This window comes from Epinephelus fuscoguttatus, linkage group LG11, assembly GCF_011397635.1.
Source record: "Epinephelus fuscoguttatus linkage group LG11, E.fuscoguttatus.final_Chr_v1".
NCBI classification, from domain to species: domain Eukaryota; kingdom Metazoa; phylum Chordata; class Actinopteri; order Perciformes; family Serranidae; genus Epinephelus; species Epinephelus fuscoguttatus.
Genome location: NC_064762.1, coordinates 10,273,181 through 10,291,416, shown reverse-complemented (window position 1 = coordinate 10,291,416; position 18,236 = coordinate 10,273,181). Strand labels below are relative to the sequence as shown.

Sequence of the window (18,236 nt, the reverse complement as noted above, 5' to 3'; positions counted from 1 at the left end):
CACTTTTGAAAAATGAACTCTGTCTCCCTATCTCACAGCACAAATACACTCAGAAAGCAAACACGACCTCCCAAACAGTCGGTAGGGTCACTTTCGGTGCTGCCAAACAAAACCGGGCTGAACTGAGGTGTTTTGTGCTGATGCTGAACAGAATGCTGTGGGTTTTAATTCATTTAGCACGGAGATGTTGTGCTTATCATCCACGGTCATCGCATATCCTCCAAAAATCACACACACACACACACACACACACACACACACACACACACACACACACAACACATTCTCACGCAATATCCTGGTTATAGTGTAGAGCTGACTGTGGTTTATACAGAGGAGATTGGAGGCACAGGTTGCAGGTCTGACTCGTCAGACTTAGGATAAATAATTAACCAGTTTTACCCTGTATTAATGTAGAGTTGGAATAATCAGAAAAATTAGTTACTGTCTGGGAAAAGTCATGTAAACACCCCCTTAAGTCGGAACAACAACTCGTAAAGTCAGAGTAATTTTTGGTCCCAGTGACAAAATTCTAAGAGAATTCTTTGAGTTGTGACTTTTACTTAGAATTTCCCCTTAAAGTTAAGACTGGGTCCTTGTAAAGATTAAAGATATTCACAAAGCATATAAGCTCTTAAAATAACTCCCAAGGTGAACAACTCTTAGGAGCAGAGAGGAGGACTTTAAGAGGTTTAAGAGTTTCTTAAGCAGATGAGAAAATAATGGAAACACGAAGAGGTCAGAGAAATGGTCTCTAAACAGTGGATGACATTGGGTAAAGAAAATGCTTCATATTAGATCGTGTATTGATAATATGTGTGGTTGATGTCATTAGGGATACACACACACTTCTCACCTAACGCCATAACGTTCTAACGCCAGAAATAAAATGGTCACAACACTGAGATATTTGGAAAACTGTAAAAACACATCAGAGCAGCAGTGATGAGTTGAGTCTGTCTCAACCTTCATTCAGTAGTGATCACACTACCACTGACACTGTCACAGTCTGCAGTTCATCTCATGTCCACTGGGTGTCCTCGCACCTTACAGGCTCACAGAGGGGTGAGTCTCTGACAACCAATCACATCTGTTAAAAGAATGCATCACACCTGACAGCGGGGTCGACAACACCTCACTGAGGTCAAAGTTTCTGTCCCTTCATCACTCAGAGTTGCTCTGAGAAGAGAACTTTCCTAAATCACTCCTAAGCTGGGACTCCTCACTATTTTTTTTAGGCTAAATTCAGAGCTCTCTGAGAGCATTCTCCCCTGGACTCTGTGATTGGACCAGTTGGGAACCATTGCTTTAGAGTGTCCTTTTATTGTAACCATCCTGAGGCACACTGGTATAGCAATGATACTGTTTAATTAGCATCTTGAAATGCCACACCTGCCAGGTGGACAGATTAATTTGAAAAAGTGAAGTACTCACAAATGTTAAGAAATTGAGCAACCAAAATTTGAGAAAAAATATTCTTTTTTTTGTGCATTTCAAAAGTCCTAGAACTTTTAACTAAAACCTGTCAAAAGTATTATATTAAAATATTCACACTGAACAAAAATTTAAACCTTTTTTTTCAAGTTAAGTCTTGTGAGGCCCCCAGAGGCCCAGAATTTAAGCCACGATAGCCCCGTGAATTTAGGTGCCATTGCACACAGGTGGGTTGAATACTTTTACAAGACACTGTATTATGTAAACTGAAAATGACTTTGGCAGCAGGGAAACACCGCTCGCTACTACAAGTGCAAAATGGGCGCCCCTCCCAAACAGGAAGCAGCTGATATGAGCACGATGTCTGCAGGGTTGGCAAGAGTCGCATCCTGTTGGCAAACGAGGCTGCTAAGTCACAGTCGGGGTTCAGTTCTGAGCAGCTCAACGAGTCCTCGTTAAACTCCCATTGAGGTCGGATCATGCTGCTTGTGGAAAGAAGCGCCAACACCACGTGACTTTTTGTTTGCTACCAGCAGACCACAGTACGTGCTGCAACAATCCTAGTAAACATTTATTCCATCAGTGGTTTCCATGTGTCACTGTTCAGGGAGTCGTTTCCAGTAGCTGTGACAGCATTAATAAAAACAAACACCACAGACCCTCAACTTGATTTTTGTGGTCTGTTTGTGGACGCCAAAAGAAACCTCATAAAACAATGTCCGGTTATAGAGAGCCACGCGGTGCTTAAGCAAATCATATCGTATATCATGTTCACCAGGAGCTGACCAGAAAAAAATATCTTGAGAAGAATTTTGGAACCTCAAGCTGGGACCACATTCTGAATCAAAAATCAAGATTTTACGCCAGTTGTTTTCATTTCAAATGCCAACAACTGCCATGATTTTTCATTTTAAGTGTAGGTCAAAACCCCAGTTTGGACATGTGTCTCTTTGTAGTGGAACTAATGTGATGGCATCCGACTGGATGTTGATAGCTGGTAGTTTATTGTTTCCTTGCTAGAGGCAGTGATTCATACTTTATGGACAAAAACTTTTTCCTAGATGTCAGGTTGCAGTCTCCACATTTGGCACCCGTTCAATCCTCCAAGTGGCCCTCACAGCAAAGCTTCCTTTTCCCATAATTTATTTGGTGTTTTCTTGTCTTTGAGTGCATAATATGTGTGCCCATCAGCTTGCATACTTACATGCAAATGTCTGCATTAGTTGGCAGATAAAAGAAACACTGTGAGACAAAAGCCCAGTTCATTGTTTGGAGACAGCCAATCCAAAGTTTGATTTCTTGCCCTGTTATGAAAGTCCGCCCGGCTCCACGGGGTTTGACAATATTTGACAATATACAGGCGGATCAGCTGCCTAATCCGTGTGCTGCCTGCTTGAATTGGCAGGATTCTTCTGCAGGTAGAAGCCTCCCAAAAACAGATTGCTTCCTTCACCTCTGTTGGCATGCATGTGGACGTATGGAGAGGAACTGGAGGTATGCAATGGGATCGTGCGTGCAATTTAAACACATCAACAAGCATTTTATGTCCGTTGTGTTGTTCTAGCCTCGGTGGAATCAAGTTTCCCGGGAGGTAATAAAGGTGCTGAGGCCAACATGATAGCCAGTGTAAACTGTCAGCCTAAAATGGAGGTTTTTAAGCCCAGATGCCTGCAGTCTGAATTCCCAGACAGGCTGGGAAAACCTTACTGGGCTGCAGGGAGTAAGACATGCTCTCCTCTTCATCAACAGTTCCTGATGAGCCACAGAGGGCAGATAATCAGCAGCGGACCCGCTGCAGTGTGAGAACTGTTTCTGACCTCCACAGTGAGCACAGTTTGCTGTTTTAGGGTTCAGGTTGAGTGGACAAACTTAAATATTAACTAGAAAAGTGAGCAGATCAGGGTTCCCACACATTTTCCCAAACTTTTCAAGGACCCATAATAAAATTTTCATTTCATAAAAGCGTGAACTTCACTGCCTGTGCTGCACTTGCTGACGCACACATGCAGGAGAGTCTCGCTTCCCATAACAAATGCTGCCACACTATGTCACATATACACGTAACATCTAATAGCGGAAGGCTCGGCCGATAAAGTCACAGAAAATGAGAACTGTGCAAGTTGTCCATTATTATCAAGTAAGTTAATTTGCCGTACTTGACATTGTACGTCCTTCGATGAGACTATTGTGCATCACAACGTTGTTGCTTAAACAATATATCATACAGCCCTAAGATGACAAATTATTTCATTAAAAACAACAAATTTCCATGACTTTTCCAAAACTTTCAATAATTGTTACCAATTTCATGACTTTTCAAGGGCCCATAATAAAATTCTCATTTCAGAAAAGCATGCACTTCACTGTGTTTGCTGCACTTGTTGACTTAGTTACTGCGATTTTCTACACAAATGCAAGTAGAAGAGTCTTGCTTACCTTAACAAACACCACCACATGTACACATAACGTCTAAAAGCTGAAGGCTTGGTGGGTATACGTCATAGAAAATGAGAACTGTGCAACTTTTCGATTTATTTTTTTAGCATCAAGTAAGTTGAGTTCATTTGCCCTACTTGACATTGTACATACTTCGATGCGACTATTGCGCATCAACATGTTGATGATTAAACAAAATATCATAAAGTCCTAACATGACGCATAATGTAATCACAAACAACACAATTCCAGGAGTTTTCCAAAAACTTTTAAAGATCTGTACTATTTTCATGATTTTCCCGGGTTTGGGAAAGGATTGAGAAATTCCATGACTTTTCCAGGTTATACCATGACCATGGGAACCCTGGCATATCTCCTGATCTAGGCCATTCTAGATGAGTCTTTAGAATCCAGAAAAGGCATTTCAGAGGCATCTAGAAGTTGAGAAAAAAAACACTCTCCCAGTCTATTTTTGACAGAGCTGCAACGTTACTAGACTCTGAACAGTTCTTAAATTGTCTGAAGGCTTCAGCACAACAAAGGGAAGACAGAACAATGCATCACTGACTGTAAAAATAATGGACATAGCTAGACATCACACATTGGTTTATGGACTCCCATTCTGAGGCCACAAGTTCAGCACTTAGGCTGAGTGAGAGGATTAGGTACTGGGTTAGGTGCCTGCGGGTACCCACTGGTAACCAACATAAAGCTGTGTAACGGGTAAAGATATACATACATAAACATACATATATATATATACACATATAAAAATTCACAGGTATGGGCAGGGGTAAAAATGAATTCCACGCAGGCGGGCAGCGGGTGAGAAATTGTTTTTTATTTTTCAGAATAAAACAAAGTAAAAAGATGTGCAGTATATGTGTAATATTTCAATCCATATCTAATTCACTATTATCAAGCTCCAGTTCCTTTTATTTTGAAAGTCAGTAACACAAGTATAACCTCTGACCCCGTGGTCACATTGGTCACCGATGTGGAGGACTCCAGCCATGAAACTTTGCAGCCGAGGATGAGGTGGCAGCCTACATGGAGTTCAAGACACCCAAGGAGGATCCTTTGGAGGTTTGATGGTGGTGGAAGGAGCATGCTAAAATGTTTCCTAACCTGGCAGTGATTGAATGTTTTCACCATCCAGTCAAAGAGATGTCCAATTCAAGAACGGAGAACCAGCTTAATGCGAGGTACTGGAGCCTGGGTGGGGTTTAATCACAGGTGAGGGTTGGGGCACTGGACTTTTATTAACGGGTATGGGCGGGTGCAGCTTTTCAAAATTGGAACAGTGCAGGTCTCTGTCGAGGACACTATCAGCATCAGTTACAGTTACGACTGAGCTACAGCAGCACGGCAAGCAGCATTAGCAGTGTCCCTGTACATAGCATTAGCAGCCGGCTCCTCCTCAGCTGTATCCCGGCAGCAGCGTTAGCAGTGTCCCAGTACATAGCATTAGCAGCCAGCTCCTCCTCAGCTGTATCCTGGCAGCAGCGTTAGCAGCAGAGAAGCCGGACTTGCTTGAACGGTCCACTGGAAAACGGAAGATCAAGGACGCAGTGATGCAGCCCTGCCACGGCAGCCGTCCATGGGCAAACAAATCAGTCTCCAGCGTGCCACTGTCCAGCAACCTCGAATCTGTAGGGGAGGGGGGCGGATATGACTTGTGGCAGTATTTTGAGTTTGAGTGCAGTAACCGTTTTGGCCACATTCTTACATACAGCGCCTTTAATCGTTTAACTTAAAGCCTTAATAAAGTAAACATGCTTCTTTCTGCTGTAAAGTTTTAACATGGAGGTCTGTGGGGACTGACTCACTGTTGGAGCCAGCCTCAAGTGGACATTAGAGGAACTGCAGTTTTTGGATTCATTTTTCAGCCTCTGAGATTGCTGCTTGTTATAAACACAAGTAAATAATCAAAAAATAAACAATTTAACTTCACAGGCTGCTACTTACTGGCGGTACAAGAACAAATATCAAGAAAAAATGACCAAATCTATAAAATCTACAAGTCTACAAACTGTTACAACACTGTTCTTAAAACGCTTTCAGTGGACGCAATATTTCCACAGCAACGCCGTCGGGTCTGGACAGTGGTACTAGCAGATTGGCCGGATGACCTGCTCCCACCGGACCCGGGTGGTGCACAGGGCAGGAAACCGAAGAGCAGCAAAATGAACCTTTAGACTGACACATTTAAATGGTCAAAAATATTCTCGGCGGTTAACGGTTACTGTTGACATCCCTAACACACACACACACACACACACACACACACAGGACCAAATGCATGATCCTCATAGTTTAAGCCTAGTTTTTTTTACTCGCTCAGTCAGCCGTTGCAGTCATTAGTTCGTCTCTGTAGTTATATGGACTATTAACTTTTATTTAGCGTCCACAGTGCTTACAGAAAGACACTCTTGGGATTTAAAGTGTTGTTTCCTGCAACACACTAACAGGCCTCTAACATGACGGACAAAGGAGCAGCAGAGCGAGAGTAGAAGAAGGGGGGTGTAATGTAAGAGGAATGTAAATGTAAATGTATGGACAGTGAAAAAGTCACAGCCAGGAGAGTAAAACATGAGAAAAGACAAGACGTTGACAGACGAATTCCTTTGAGGCTCCTACACTGCTGAAGACTGCACCCTAAAAATATTTCTTTAACATGATGGAGGTGACATCTGCCTGAGTATTCAGCGTGCTTAGAGAGCTCGGTGATAAGTACTTCCCTCTGACGGTAATAAGCACGCTCAGAGTAGAACAAGAGGAAATGAGTGGATTTAGGGCTGCTCAGGACTCGGCAAACAACATTTCATAATGACGAGTCAACAAGGATAAACACACCTCTCCTCAGGCGACACACCAGCCTCAAGATTTTTGTAAACTGAGGATTATAAACTGTCAAGTTTTCATTTCAACTTGTCAGTCTTGAGCTAATTTCACTGATCTGATGTAAAAACTACATTATAACAAAACTGATGGGAGTATTTTCTATGACCGTCACACATTACAGTCAGCTGTGTAAAATACTGCATCAGCTTTTACTGATTGTTCAGTTTAAAGGGGCATTTACTGACAAGGGAGTTGGTTTCCTTTCAACATTGGGAGGTTGGGAGGTTTTTGCTTAAATTAAATGCCACTAGTAAAAAAATGCTTGCTGCACCTTTTTATTGTTGCCAGGCAAACACCCCATCACCTCCTTACCCTAACCTTTCCATGTAATCAATCTACCGTTTATTTATCCGCCAGTAATCAGTATTTAGTTCCTGACATGTTGAGGCAGAGGGTACTGTCTGTAGCTCTGGTTGAGGGTGAGAGGCTGTCAGCAGATAAACAGAGATCTGTGTGGGTACATGAGACCCTAAAAAAGAGGCTGGATCATGGGGAGTACCACCAGTTTTGAATTTGTTTTTGGTTAAGTGTCTGAAATAAGATCTGTGGTTAACACAAATTGATGAGACTTTTACATTTTGTTATACCACATAAAATACATCAGTAAATACCCCACTCATGAACCCTGAAGCTTCTATGTGTCTTTAAAAAAGACTGTTGCTAACAAGTGGTTAAATGAGGCTTCAGAACATCTTCATGCCGAACACAGCTTTACAGCCTCGTTGTGGTGGTGATGTTAAGTCATGAAATCGTACTGTAGTTCCGTTTATAGCTGAACGTTAGCTTTTTACTTCTGGCAAATACATTTAGGCTTCAGTAGTCATAACAGTGATGGTCATTTGTGAAGATTAGTTTTATTGAACAAAACACACAAGTGTCATTGTTTGCCACAGAGGTTATTTTCTGCCTAAATTCCAGAATCGAATTGAAAAATCTTGTTGGCTTCTTGACCAGGAAACCAGGGTGACGCCAACTCCTGCTTTGGCCTAAAGTAAAACGTCATCCCTGCAGCACTCCATTGTGCCTTTTTAGCATCAGCTTGCGGTCTAAATATCTTTAATTTTGTCACAATAAAAGTCCTCTATTACTTTAATGTTTTTATTGGAGGGGACAAATGCTCAAGTTCTAAATATAAAAAAGGGACGAGTCCTCTGAGTCCACAGTGAAATCTACACTCGAGCTCTGATGGGACCCAAAAAGTCAGACCTGACTCTACATGAACCTGCACAGTTTCTGTCTAAGCCCAACCCAAGTCTGAACCACAACAGCAGCAGGCCCAATTCAAAACTCAAATTTCTAGCGTAAAAAAAAAAAAAAGTATATATCAAAGCAGTGGTTCCCAACTGGTGCAGCCACAAGGTCCAGATTTCTCCTTAGTCATTGGTTCGACGTCCATACAGTTAAATACATTTAGTCATGTCGCCGAGCTAGTCTGCTTTCTCTGCTAAGTAGCTGTCTGTTAGTCGCTCACTCTACAGCAGGAAACAGAACTTCAGAATAAAAGCTTTGTGCCAGAATTTCACTGTACTTATAAAGTGTGTGTGGTTTTTTTTTTTTTTTTTTTACAAACTTGACACGTTTGCGTTACTTGCGGCCTATTCAGAATGGACCCACAACCCACTGTTGGAACACGACCCACCAGTTGGGAACCACTGAATTAGAGTATGTTTTCTACATGTTAAATATATATTCTATATATTTACTTTACATATATAAAATATTTCATAAAACATTTATTACAAGCAAAAGGCTGCTGTGTTTCCTCGCACCACCTCTCCTTCTTCCGTTCCTTATTTCATTAATATGTCGTATAGGTTCGGCAGAGTGGGCCATGTCCCTCAGTGCAACTAGTGTGCACAGGGTGCATTGCAATGCGGCAGGCAGATAATGATCACTGCTCTTTGCTGCATGTTACACTCATCTCTTCCACTGCTGGGGAGGCAGAAGCTAACACTGCCCCAAAGCCACTATGCAGCCCCTCTTTCGCCCTTTCATTCATTTTCCGTCCCTGACTCACAAGCGCTGTCTCTCAATCTCCCCCGGCTGCTGTGTCACTTTCCATCTTTGATCCTTTTTCCCCATTGATTCTGTCCATTATAACTGCAATTTACACGCACAAAAGAAAACACCAGTAAGGAGGACCTGTTTCAAGCCTGGGGTAACAATAAGAAATTTCAGCCTGACCTGAAGCTGGTGGGTCTGGCTGGGCCATATCAGCCTCAGGCAGAGAGTTGGTGCTCATATGTACACCTTTACTTATGAAGACTGCAGATGTAAAGGAGTTTACAGTGACTGATGAAGTGCCTTCTGACTTATGGTTAAACTTTTTAACTCCTGTGACTGGATCATTTCTGTCAGCGGCTACAAAATAATTAAACATCTCCTCCATCACCGGCTGCTTCAGCCCAATCTCACTGCAGCTGCAGAGCTTCCCTCTCCGTCTGTCTCTGCTACAGCCTCTCACCCTCCACATGTTCCCTGAGTGCTGCAGATTTTACACCTGCTTTTCTAAGATGTTAAATGTCAGTCACACTCTTTGGCCTCAGTGCAGCGATAAACCAAGTACCACTACGATTTCCAGGAAATCCACTCCCTCCTATACTTTGTCCCTCTAGAACAGAAAGTCTTAAAATGCATATTGCATGCAATTTAATTTTTACTGGTGCAAAGCGTTAACGGTCAACATGTCTGTAAAGGGAGCAAGTACATATCAGTAAATATCCCCACAGAGTGGACGCTGGCAATGCGGCACTTTGTGTTAAACATGTTGATGGTTAGCAGGTGATGCTCACCAGAATTATCTTCAGCGTTTTAACTTGCTAACATTTGCTATTTAATGCAAAAAACGGAGGCTGAATTAAAAACCCGATGATGGCGCTGCATGAAAAGTCAGAGGATCACGAACGTTTTTACAACTCATCCTGAGAGAAACACAAACAATGAACCACATCAGAGCATCAGGTGCATCATCTGGAAACGAACATCTGCACAAAATTTTGTGCCAATCTAACTCGTGGATGTGGAAATATGGCTAAGTGATAAATATGACCTGCCAAAAGAAACGTCAGGGGATCATTAAAGAATTCATCCTCAGGGGACCATAAATTATTGTATAACAGCACAGAAGTGGGAGGAACATGGGTGAAAAGGGGCCCAGTGGCTCAACTTTGGCCCCCAGCAGGGAATGTTGATTTTAAACAGTTAGAATGTTCTTTATAGGTACATCCCCTGGTGAACAAACTACCTGCACGACCACCACAAGCAAAGACAACTACAACGAGGAATGACTTTTAGGTAATAGTGTTGCTTGACCGTCACACTGCAGAAAAGGGCAACAGTTCAAACACTGTAAAAACACAATGTTACTTTGCATGTTTTTCTTTCAGCCTCAGTTACTAATACTTTAAAATGAAAAAGTAACTCTGCAGCAACTTATACCCTAGCTCTGATTTTCCAGAAGGAGCCTCAGCCATCTGGGAACAACCTTGTTATATTTCTATCTATCATATGGACCCTAACTGGCGCAAAAGAGAAACATACTGAAGGTTGTTTTACCTTGATGCAGGTGGATCAACATCAGAGTCGTGGTGACGAGCCAAAAGTAAGTGGGTAAGTCCATCCTGCTGCCTCCTCAGTGTCCAGGTGAGAAATCTGCGACTCAGCTTTCGTGTAAAATTCCTCACAGCAGCTCCCTCCTTCCAGAAATGAGATATATGAAACACCTTTCACACACCCACAGGAGGAGGTCCGGCTGAATCAAACACCTGAGCTCACGAAGGTTCCCGGTCAACACACGGAAAAAAGAACACCAAAAAACGTCCACTGGATCCAGGAATCTGCAACAGTTGCCACCCAGGTGCAGAGCTCGAGTAACGCTGGTATCCTGAGGGGCTGGAGGCTGCTGTGGCGTCCAGATGGAGAAAGGATAATGTTAACAGCTGTATGGAGCTGTATCATAACACATGGAGAGAAGTGAACTACAGGAGTGAAGAGAGCAGGAGTGAAGAGGAGGAGGAGGAGGAGGAGGAGGAGGAGGAGGAGGATACACAGGGGAGGCAGAGCCTGCAGTGAGACACCTCCACAGCTTGAGTGTCATTAATCACAGCGTCCTCCGCCCGCCACTGGCCCGCGCCCTGCTCTCATGATTGTCTGGTCTCTCACTGTGGTCTCAATCCTTTTGGTTCTGTCTCTCTGCTTTTTCTGCTCTCCGTGTAATCTGAAGTGTCTCCCTGTTGATGCAAAGTCCACCACAAACATACTGTCTGTTGTGTGTGAAGACGTCTGAGTCGGAGGAAACTCATGCAGGAGGTTACCCTGCCAGAGCCTGGGCAGGAATTTAAACTTACATCAATGAGTTGTTTCCAAATTAATGTTACCTTTCTACACAACAAATAAAAATTTGCAGATCATACACAAATACATTTGAAAATGCTTAGCTAATATGTTTTCATTACTATAGCGAGGAAATGTTCATTAACTTACCTGACGAGTCACGAACTGTTGATACTGAATAAATCAGTCGGAGGCTCTGGAACTATCCTTAAATGGTTTACGTCATATCTTCATGACAGGAAGCACTTTGTCTTGATTGGTAACCATAAGTCAGAGCAGATGGCCGTGACATGTGGTGTCCCACAGGGATCCATTTTGGGACCCCTCTTTTTTAATCTATACTTCCATTAGGCGAAATCATACAGAATGATAACGTAGCCTAACATAATTATGCAGATGACACGCAAATATATATATGGCTTTCACCAGGTGATTGTGGACCTGTAGAACATCTGCGTCACTGTACTGAGCAAATTAATGATTGGCTGCATCAAAATTTTCTCCAACTCAACAGAGATAAGACCAACATCATGGTCTTTGGACTCTGGAGAGAAAGACAAAGTGTCAGCTCTCACCTTGAATCCCACTCTTTTCACTAGGAGTCACACGGAAACCTTGGTGTTATCGTGGACTCAGGAATCTATAATGTCATCTGCCAACTACCATTCAAAAAACATTGCTAGAGTCAGAGGAATAATGTCACCGTGAGACCTTTAAAAACAAGCTGTTCAGCAACTTCAGCTTATTCAGAATGCTGCTGCTCACGACCGGACAAAAACTAGGAAGTATGACTGCATTACTCCAGTTCTAAAATCCTTGCACTGGTCACCTGTCCCTCAGAGAACTGATTTCAAAATCAAATCATTCTGTGGCTCAGCGCCCAAATATATTTCTGGTATGCTTTCTGGTATGCTTGCGACATATGAACCTTCTTGGACCCCGAGGACATCTGGGGCTGGCCTACTGACTGTCCCATGAGTCAGAACAAATCATGGTGACGCAGTGTTTTGATATCATGCTACAAAACTTGGACAAAGGTATTCTTTACTGGTGAGTTAAGGGAGAATAGCTATCATGTAATTAAAAAAGAACACATAAAGGAAGGAAAAGGAAATAGAAAGCCCGATGTGCAGTGAATGGAGACCTATTATCCTGCTTGAACACGGACGACTGAATTCTTTCAACAATGTGACTCAAAATAATGATAAAATAGATTTTATTGATGTAAAATAATATGCTGATGGTGACATTTGTCCGCTGCACTCTGAGTCTGGTGTCAGTGACACATGCTGCTCTGAGTCACGCATCTGTTTGCTTGCGCTGCAGTGCATGCCAAGGGTTTTAATTTTTAGTGTTAAATCAAAAGTTAAACACTACTTATCAACAACCAGAAGTGTTTTTTTGTTTGTGAATATTTTTATCTTAATTCTAGGGTTGCAAGAAACTACATTTTCGCCATAATTTTTAAGTTATTAAATTTTGGACCTTTTTTTCGCTATTTTTTTAAAAATTATATATATATATATATATATATATATATATTTATCATTGATTATTTTTCCATTATTTGATTAATGAGGCAATTTAAACAATATGAATACTAAAACATTTCTTATTAACATTAACATTTATTGCAACATCAGTGTTTTCCCTACCATTATATTAGGTGCGCGCCCCGCTGCTAACCACTGCACCACCATGCAATATCACAATATATCTTACATGTCAGTGCTTCCTGTAATGTTAGTATTTCTTTTCTGTAAAGGGGGCACTGAATTTGATGGATTTGCAGTATGTCAGACAACAAATGAGAAAAGAGTTAAAGGAAAATTTCGGTTTATTTCAACCTGTCTCCTATCGTCCTAAATTTGTTTCAAGTCAGCCATTAGCCTAGATTAGCGTCAGACCTGTTAAAACATAATTGAACGGGCATCCTTTCAAGTGCCAAATGTTCTCTGACAAATGTCAGAGAACATATAGAAAACGACATGTAAATGTGTTGTCTTACCTTACCGGTGTGCCGCCATGTTTGTTGTTTACCATTTAGCTAAGGCTGCAACCGGGCCCATTCCTTGCAACAGAGGTATTCCTCTTCTGTGGGCATTGGGGTACAGCATTCACAGGTAACGTTACACCGCCGATCTCCAGAGCTAAATCCTTCCAGCAGCCATTCCTCCTCTGTCGTCCTCTAACGTTACCTGTTGTGCCTCTCTCTCTCTCCTCCTCCATTCTTCAATTTCATGAAGCTCTTCGTCAGTGTATTCTGGCTCAAATAAATAAGGGCGGCCATTGCCTCTGTGTGTGGAAAGCCTATATACTAACATTCCACACTTAGGTGGTCTTCAGAGTTGTCTTACCTTACGGTGTGTTTACCGTTTACCTCTGCTTCCCAAAGCACGGTCGAAATATCGCAAGAACAAGCAGCGATCTCATACCGTGCCTGAAATCTCGCGAGAACAAGCCGCAGCAGCTGCAAGGCAGAACCGGACAGCAGCCTGAAAAGTTCATTCATTTATTTTATGAAAGATTTATAGAATAATGGCTGACTTTTTACCAGACTTCAACTTTGTGGAGGAGGAATTTGATTTTGCAGAGTTTTATGGCCGCCCTTATTTATCTGAGCCAGAATACACTGACAAAGAGCTTCGTGAAATTGAAGAATGGAGAAGGACAGAGAGAGAGGCACAACAGGTAGAGGACGACAGAGGAGGAATGGCTGCTGGAAGGCTTTAGCTCTGGAGCTCGGTGGTGTAACGTTACCTGTGAATGCTGTGCCCCAGTGCCCACAGAAGAGGAACACCTCTGTTGCAAGGAATGGGACCGGTTGCAGCCTTAGCTAAATGGTAAACAACAAACATAGCAGCACACCGGTAAGGTAAGACAACATGTTTACATGTCGTTTTCTATATGTTCTCTGACATTTATCCTAACGATATGAGGCGGTCTTTGTGGAGAAAAAGCTTGTTTAGTGGACTAACTTTGCACTTGAAACGATGCCCGTTCAATTAAGTTTTAACAGGTCTGATGCTATGGCTGTATCTAGGCTAACGGCTAACATGCTAACTATTATTTCTATGTCACTAGTGACTTGAAACAAATTTAGGACGATAGGAGACGGGTTGAAATAAACCGAAATTTCCTTTAACAAGCTAGCAATGCATGTGGACCCTCCACCTCACTCCTCACCACTGGGACCCTACTCCCCCTGGTAGTGGACAGCAGCTTGCAATTCAAATTCAGCTGGTGCAAACTCCTGCCCAAGGGTTCACAGCGGGCTGTTGGCCAGCGTAGCGCAGGATTTAATCTATGTAACTGCATCTTTTTTCAAGAAAATATTCGAGCAACGTTAACCAAAAAAAAAAAAAAACTCAGTGGGTTGAAACTTGTGGAACTCAATGACAGAAGCACTTGCAGTGATTCTGACTTTCAGCTTACTTTGGGTATGCCTTCAATAGGTGTTTCGAGTGAAACCAGATGAATATTTAAGATGTCATATTTTTAGTACAGGCCGTGAACGTTAGGCTGGTGATAACAACTGCTGTGTTGCTGCCTTTTCTGCCACAAAAAGGTGATCTGAGTTATTTTAAATGTTCAAAGTTAAACCTGAACTAATAAGCAATTTGAAAGGATTCAGATTCGACAACTAAATTCGATGCTGGATTTGACTTTGATGAAATGCCAGCGAACATCTTCCAAAGGTGACTCAGTCAGTACATATGTAGAAAAAACAATCTCATATTGTTGCATGTTTGATATTTCAACACCATTTCCTTGGAGCCCAGGATCATCGCTGGTTAAATGCCACCATCTTTACAGTCCAGAGCTGAACTATAAGAGAACGGACTCTACAGGGAGGGTCTGCTAAAAGTTGACATTTGAAATCTGTGTTCGCTCCTTCAACCCAAACTGGAGACACTGAAAGAGGACACAGAGGTGAATTATAAGTGAATAACTTTTCTATCCACCATCTATCATTTCAGCCCCAAAGGTGAGCTGCTCTCAGCTTCCCTGATACTTTGGCAGATGACATATGCAGAGTATTTGTTTTGGAGGCAATAGCTGAGGAGTTGCCTGAAAGTCTGTAAGAGAATATTCTGAGTTCATCTGGAACAAACTACCGAACGCTGAGCAGGAAAATGACAGAACCACAAAAGGTGGACTCCTGTTTTTTCCCCCGTCTTTTTATCTTTTTTTGGGCCCAGTTTAGGGGAAGCTGTCTCGCTGCCTCTCTGTCTGTCTAACCAAGGAGAGGCCGATGTGGTAAACCAGATTCATAAAGAGATTAACGAGGACAATCCAAACATCTGGGAGGCAGATACTATGGTGAGCCCTTCGGTTGGGTTTCCCCTAAATTGCTCCACCAGATCTCATGAAATGTTCTGAAATGAGCGTGGTGTCCTGAAATGTAAATAGCAAGGAGGAAGTGAGTTTCACCGCCGTGACAGGAAGAGGCATGCCAGAAACACGCAGTCATTTATGTCAAAACAACGTGGTACCTTCTTCTAACTACCCAGGTTCAGTTCTTGGAAAGAATATGAACGCAGAATGAGTGTTTCTTTTTCTAATTTAATCACAACTGAAAGTTTTCTTTAACCCAAACCAAAGTCTTTAAGAGGAATGGTTAAACGTGTTGGGAAGTAACACTGATTTACAGAGCTCAAGCTAGGACATCATTAGCTTAACTTAGCATAAAGACTATAACTGGGGGGAGCAGTTAGCATGGCTCCAAAGTTAAAAAAAGACAACAACCAACACTGAGTCACTTCATCTTATCTGTTTAATCAGTGCAAAAATAGAAATGTAAACTTAACATAGCTGCAAGCACCAGTTGTGGGTTCAACCCTTTCATCAGCCAACAGGAGGAAGCAGCTCAGTTGCTCATAATCTATGCCACAGCTAACAGAGGGCAGGTTTCGGGCTTCAAAAAGCTGAGAAAAGTCTGCTGGTTTAATTCTGTCTGAAGAAGGAGTGACACCAATCACACACTTGTTTTTATCATTACAATATACTCAGGGTGGGGAAAAATTGATACAGCATAGTATGGCGATATTTTGTGTGCTGATATTGTATCGATACTGTAAAATGTGACACAGAGCAGACAGACTGACCAACACCATCATGAAACCTGTCAGAAATTCTGCAAACACCTGACAGACTGTGTTGTGGGCAGATTTAACGCCCTCTGAGAGGACAGATTAAGATCTGAGACAAACACTTCCCATGTAGGTATCTTGCTGACTGAATGACAACACACGTTAGAAGTGTCGTCTGTTATAGGAGGTCTGCAGTGTCTTCTGTCCTCTGTCAGATTATGTCCTGCTCTAATTTGGACAATGTGACACAGCGGTCTCCTGTCCTCTGTCAGATAATGTCCCGCTCTAGTTTGGAGAACGAGACACAGCGGTCTCCTGTCCTCTGTCAGATAATGTCCTGTTATAGTCACATATAAATCCCTGAAGTCCAGGCGTCACAAGTCAACACCACCCTTCCTGCTGTACTCAAAGGTTCCTCAGCTTTATGCTTCACTTCTCTGTAGAGTTTGGGCTGTGTCGGTGAAAAAACGTGGGGGGCGGAGTTATTTTCTGATGGTAGTTTTGTCGAGCTAAGTGTGTCCAGGTGCTCCAACATGTTCTCCCCGTGTCAGCGTGGGTTTCCTCCAGGTGCTCCGACATGTTCCCCCCGTGTCAGCGTGGGTTTCCTCCAGGTGCTCCGACATGTTCCCCCCGTGTCAGCGTGGGTTTCCTCCAGGTGCTCCGACATGTTCCCCCCGTGTCAGCGTGGGTTTCCTCCAGGTGCTCCAACATGTTCTCCCCGTGTCAGCGTGGGTTTCCTCCAGGTGCTCCGACATGTTCCCCCCGTGTCAGCGTGGGTTTCCTCCAGGTGCTCCGACATGTTCTCCCCGTGTCAGCGTGGGTTTCCTCCAGGTGCTCCGACATGTTCTCCGTGTCAGTGTGGGTTTCCTCCAGGTGCTCCAGCTTCCTCCCACAGTCCAAAGACATGCAGGTTAATTGGTGACTCTAAATTGTCCGTAGGTGTGAATGTGAGTGTGAATTGTTGTCTGTCTCTATGTGTCAGCCCTGTGATAGTCTGCTGACCTGTCCAGGATGAACCCTGCCTCTCACCCAGTGTGTGCTGCGCCATGCCCCCAGCAGGATAAGCAGTTATGGAAAATGAATGCATAACTTCCACAGTAATCACACTCACGGCCACTTTTTTGGAGAGTACTGAATTTAAATCTAAGAATGTGGACAGTAAACATCACACACTTTGTGTCTGTCACATCAGCTCGTTGAGTTCTTCCTATCTGTCAGCGCAGACGTGAGCATAACACACATTAAGTTCATTCTGTGGATGCAAATAAGCCATCTGTGGTGTGTGTATGTGTTTGTGCCAGCGTCTGCATGTCATTTAGCCGGCTGTTTGACTTCTCATCAGGTCTTCAGGCGAGATAATTATAGAGCAGAGGGAAACTGAAAACAACAGCCTGTGGCTCCCATCGCCTCGAGATACGGCGCAATTAAAGAGGAGGAGGTGAGATAATGGAGGAGAGGAGGGGAGGAGAACCAGAGGGCAGTGGGGAGAGGTAGTAAAAGAGGAAAAGGTAGAGAGACAGAAAGAAGGGAGAGACATTTTTATTATTTATATATTAGAAAAAACAGACAACCGCAAAAGACGACTTTTAAACACGACATGTCAGAAATCAGCTCGACCATGTGTGGATGAAAAGGACATTTTGTGAGTGGGAACAGAATATCTGAACATACTGTACTGACAGAAGCAACTTATTCTCTTTAATGTATTAAAGCACAGCACAACCCACATTAAAAAAACAGTCTGAAGTATGTATGGATTGCAGAACAGTGAACCAGAGTTCAAGAATAAAATATGGCTGATCGAAAGCAGCAGGTTTTTTTTCCCTCTCAAACCGGGTCGTCGAGATTCAAAGAGTGGTTTCCATTTCTCCCTCGGTCAATGTTCGAACTCCAGCCTGCAGTGGTTTCATCTGCAGAGCCAACATACCGACCGTATGGGCATGTTTGATTTCCCCGCAGTCAAAGAGCTTTGAAAGTGTTCAGTAAAGATATAAATTCAGCAGCATGCATTAGCTAACCGATGGTCTGTTATGTACT

General features: G+C 42.8%; 1 protein-coding gene across 1 annotated transcript in view; it reads right to left on the bottom strand.

The window, feature by feature from the left end:
- The window catches only part of si:ch211-202p1.5 (uncharacterized protein LOC103909337 homolog), a 33,393-nt gene extending 22,634 nt beyond the window's left edge, over nt 1-10,759 (bottom strand). Inside the window, exon 1 of the mRNA XM_049590205.1 lies at nt 10,330-10,759. Coding sequence (XP_049446162.1) covers nt 10,330-10,393 — 64 coding nt within the window. The 5' untranslated portion in view covers nt 10,394-10,759. The remainder of the gene's footprint in view (nt 1-10,329) is intronic.
- Between the last annotated feature and the right edge of the window lie 7,477 nt (nt 10,760-18,236).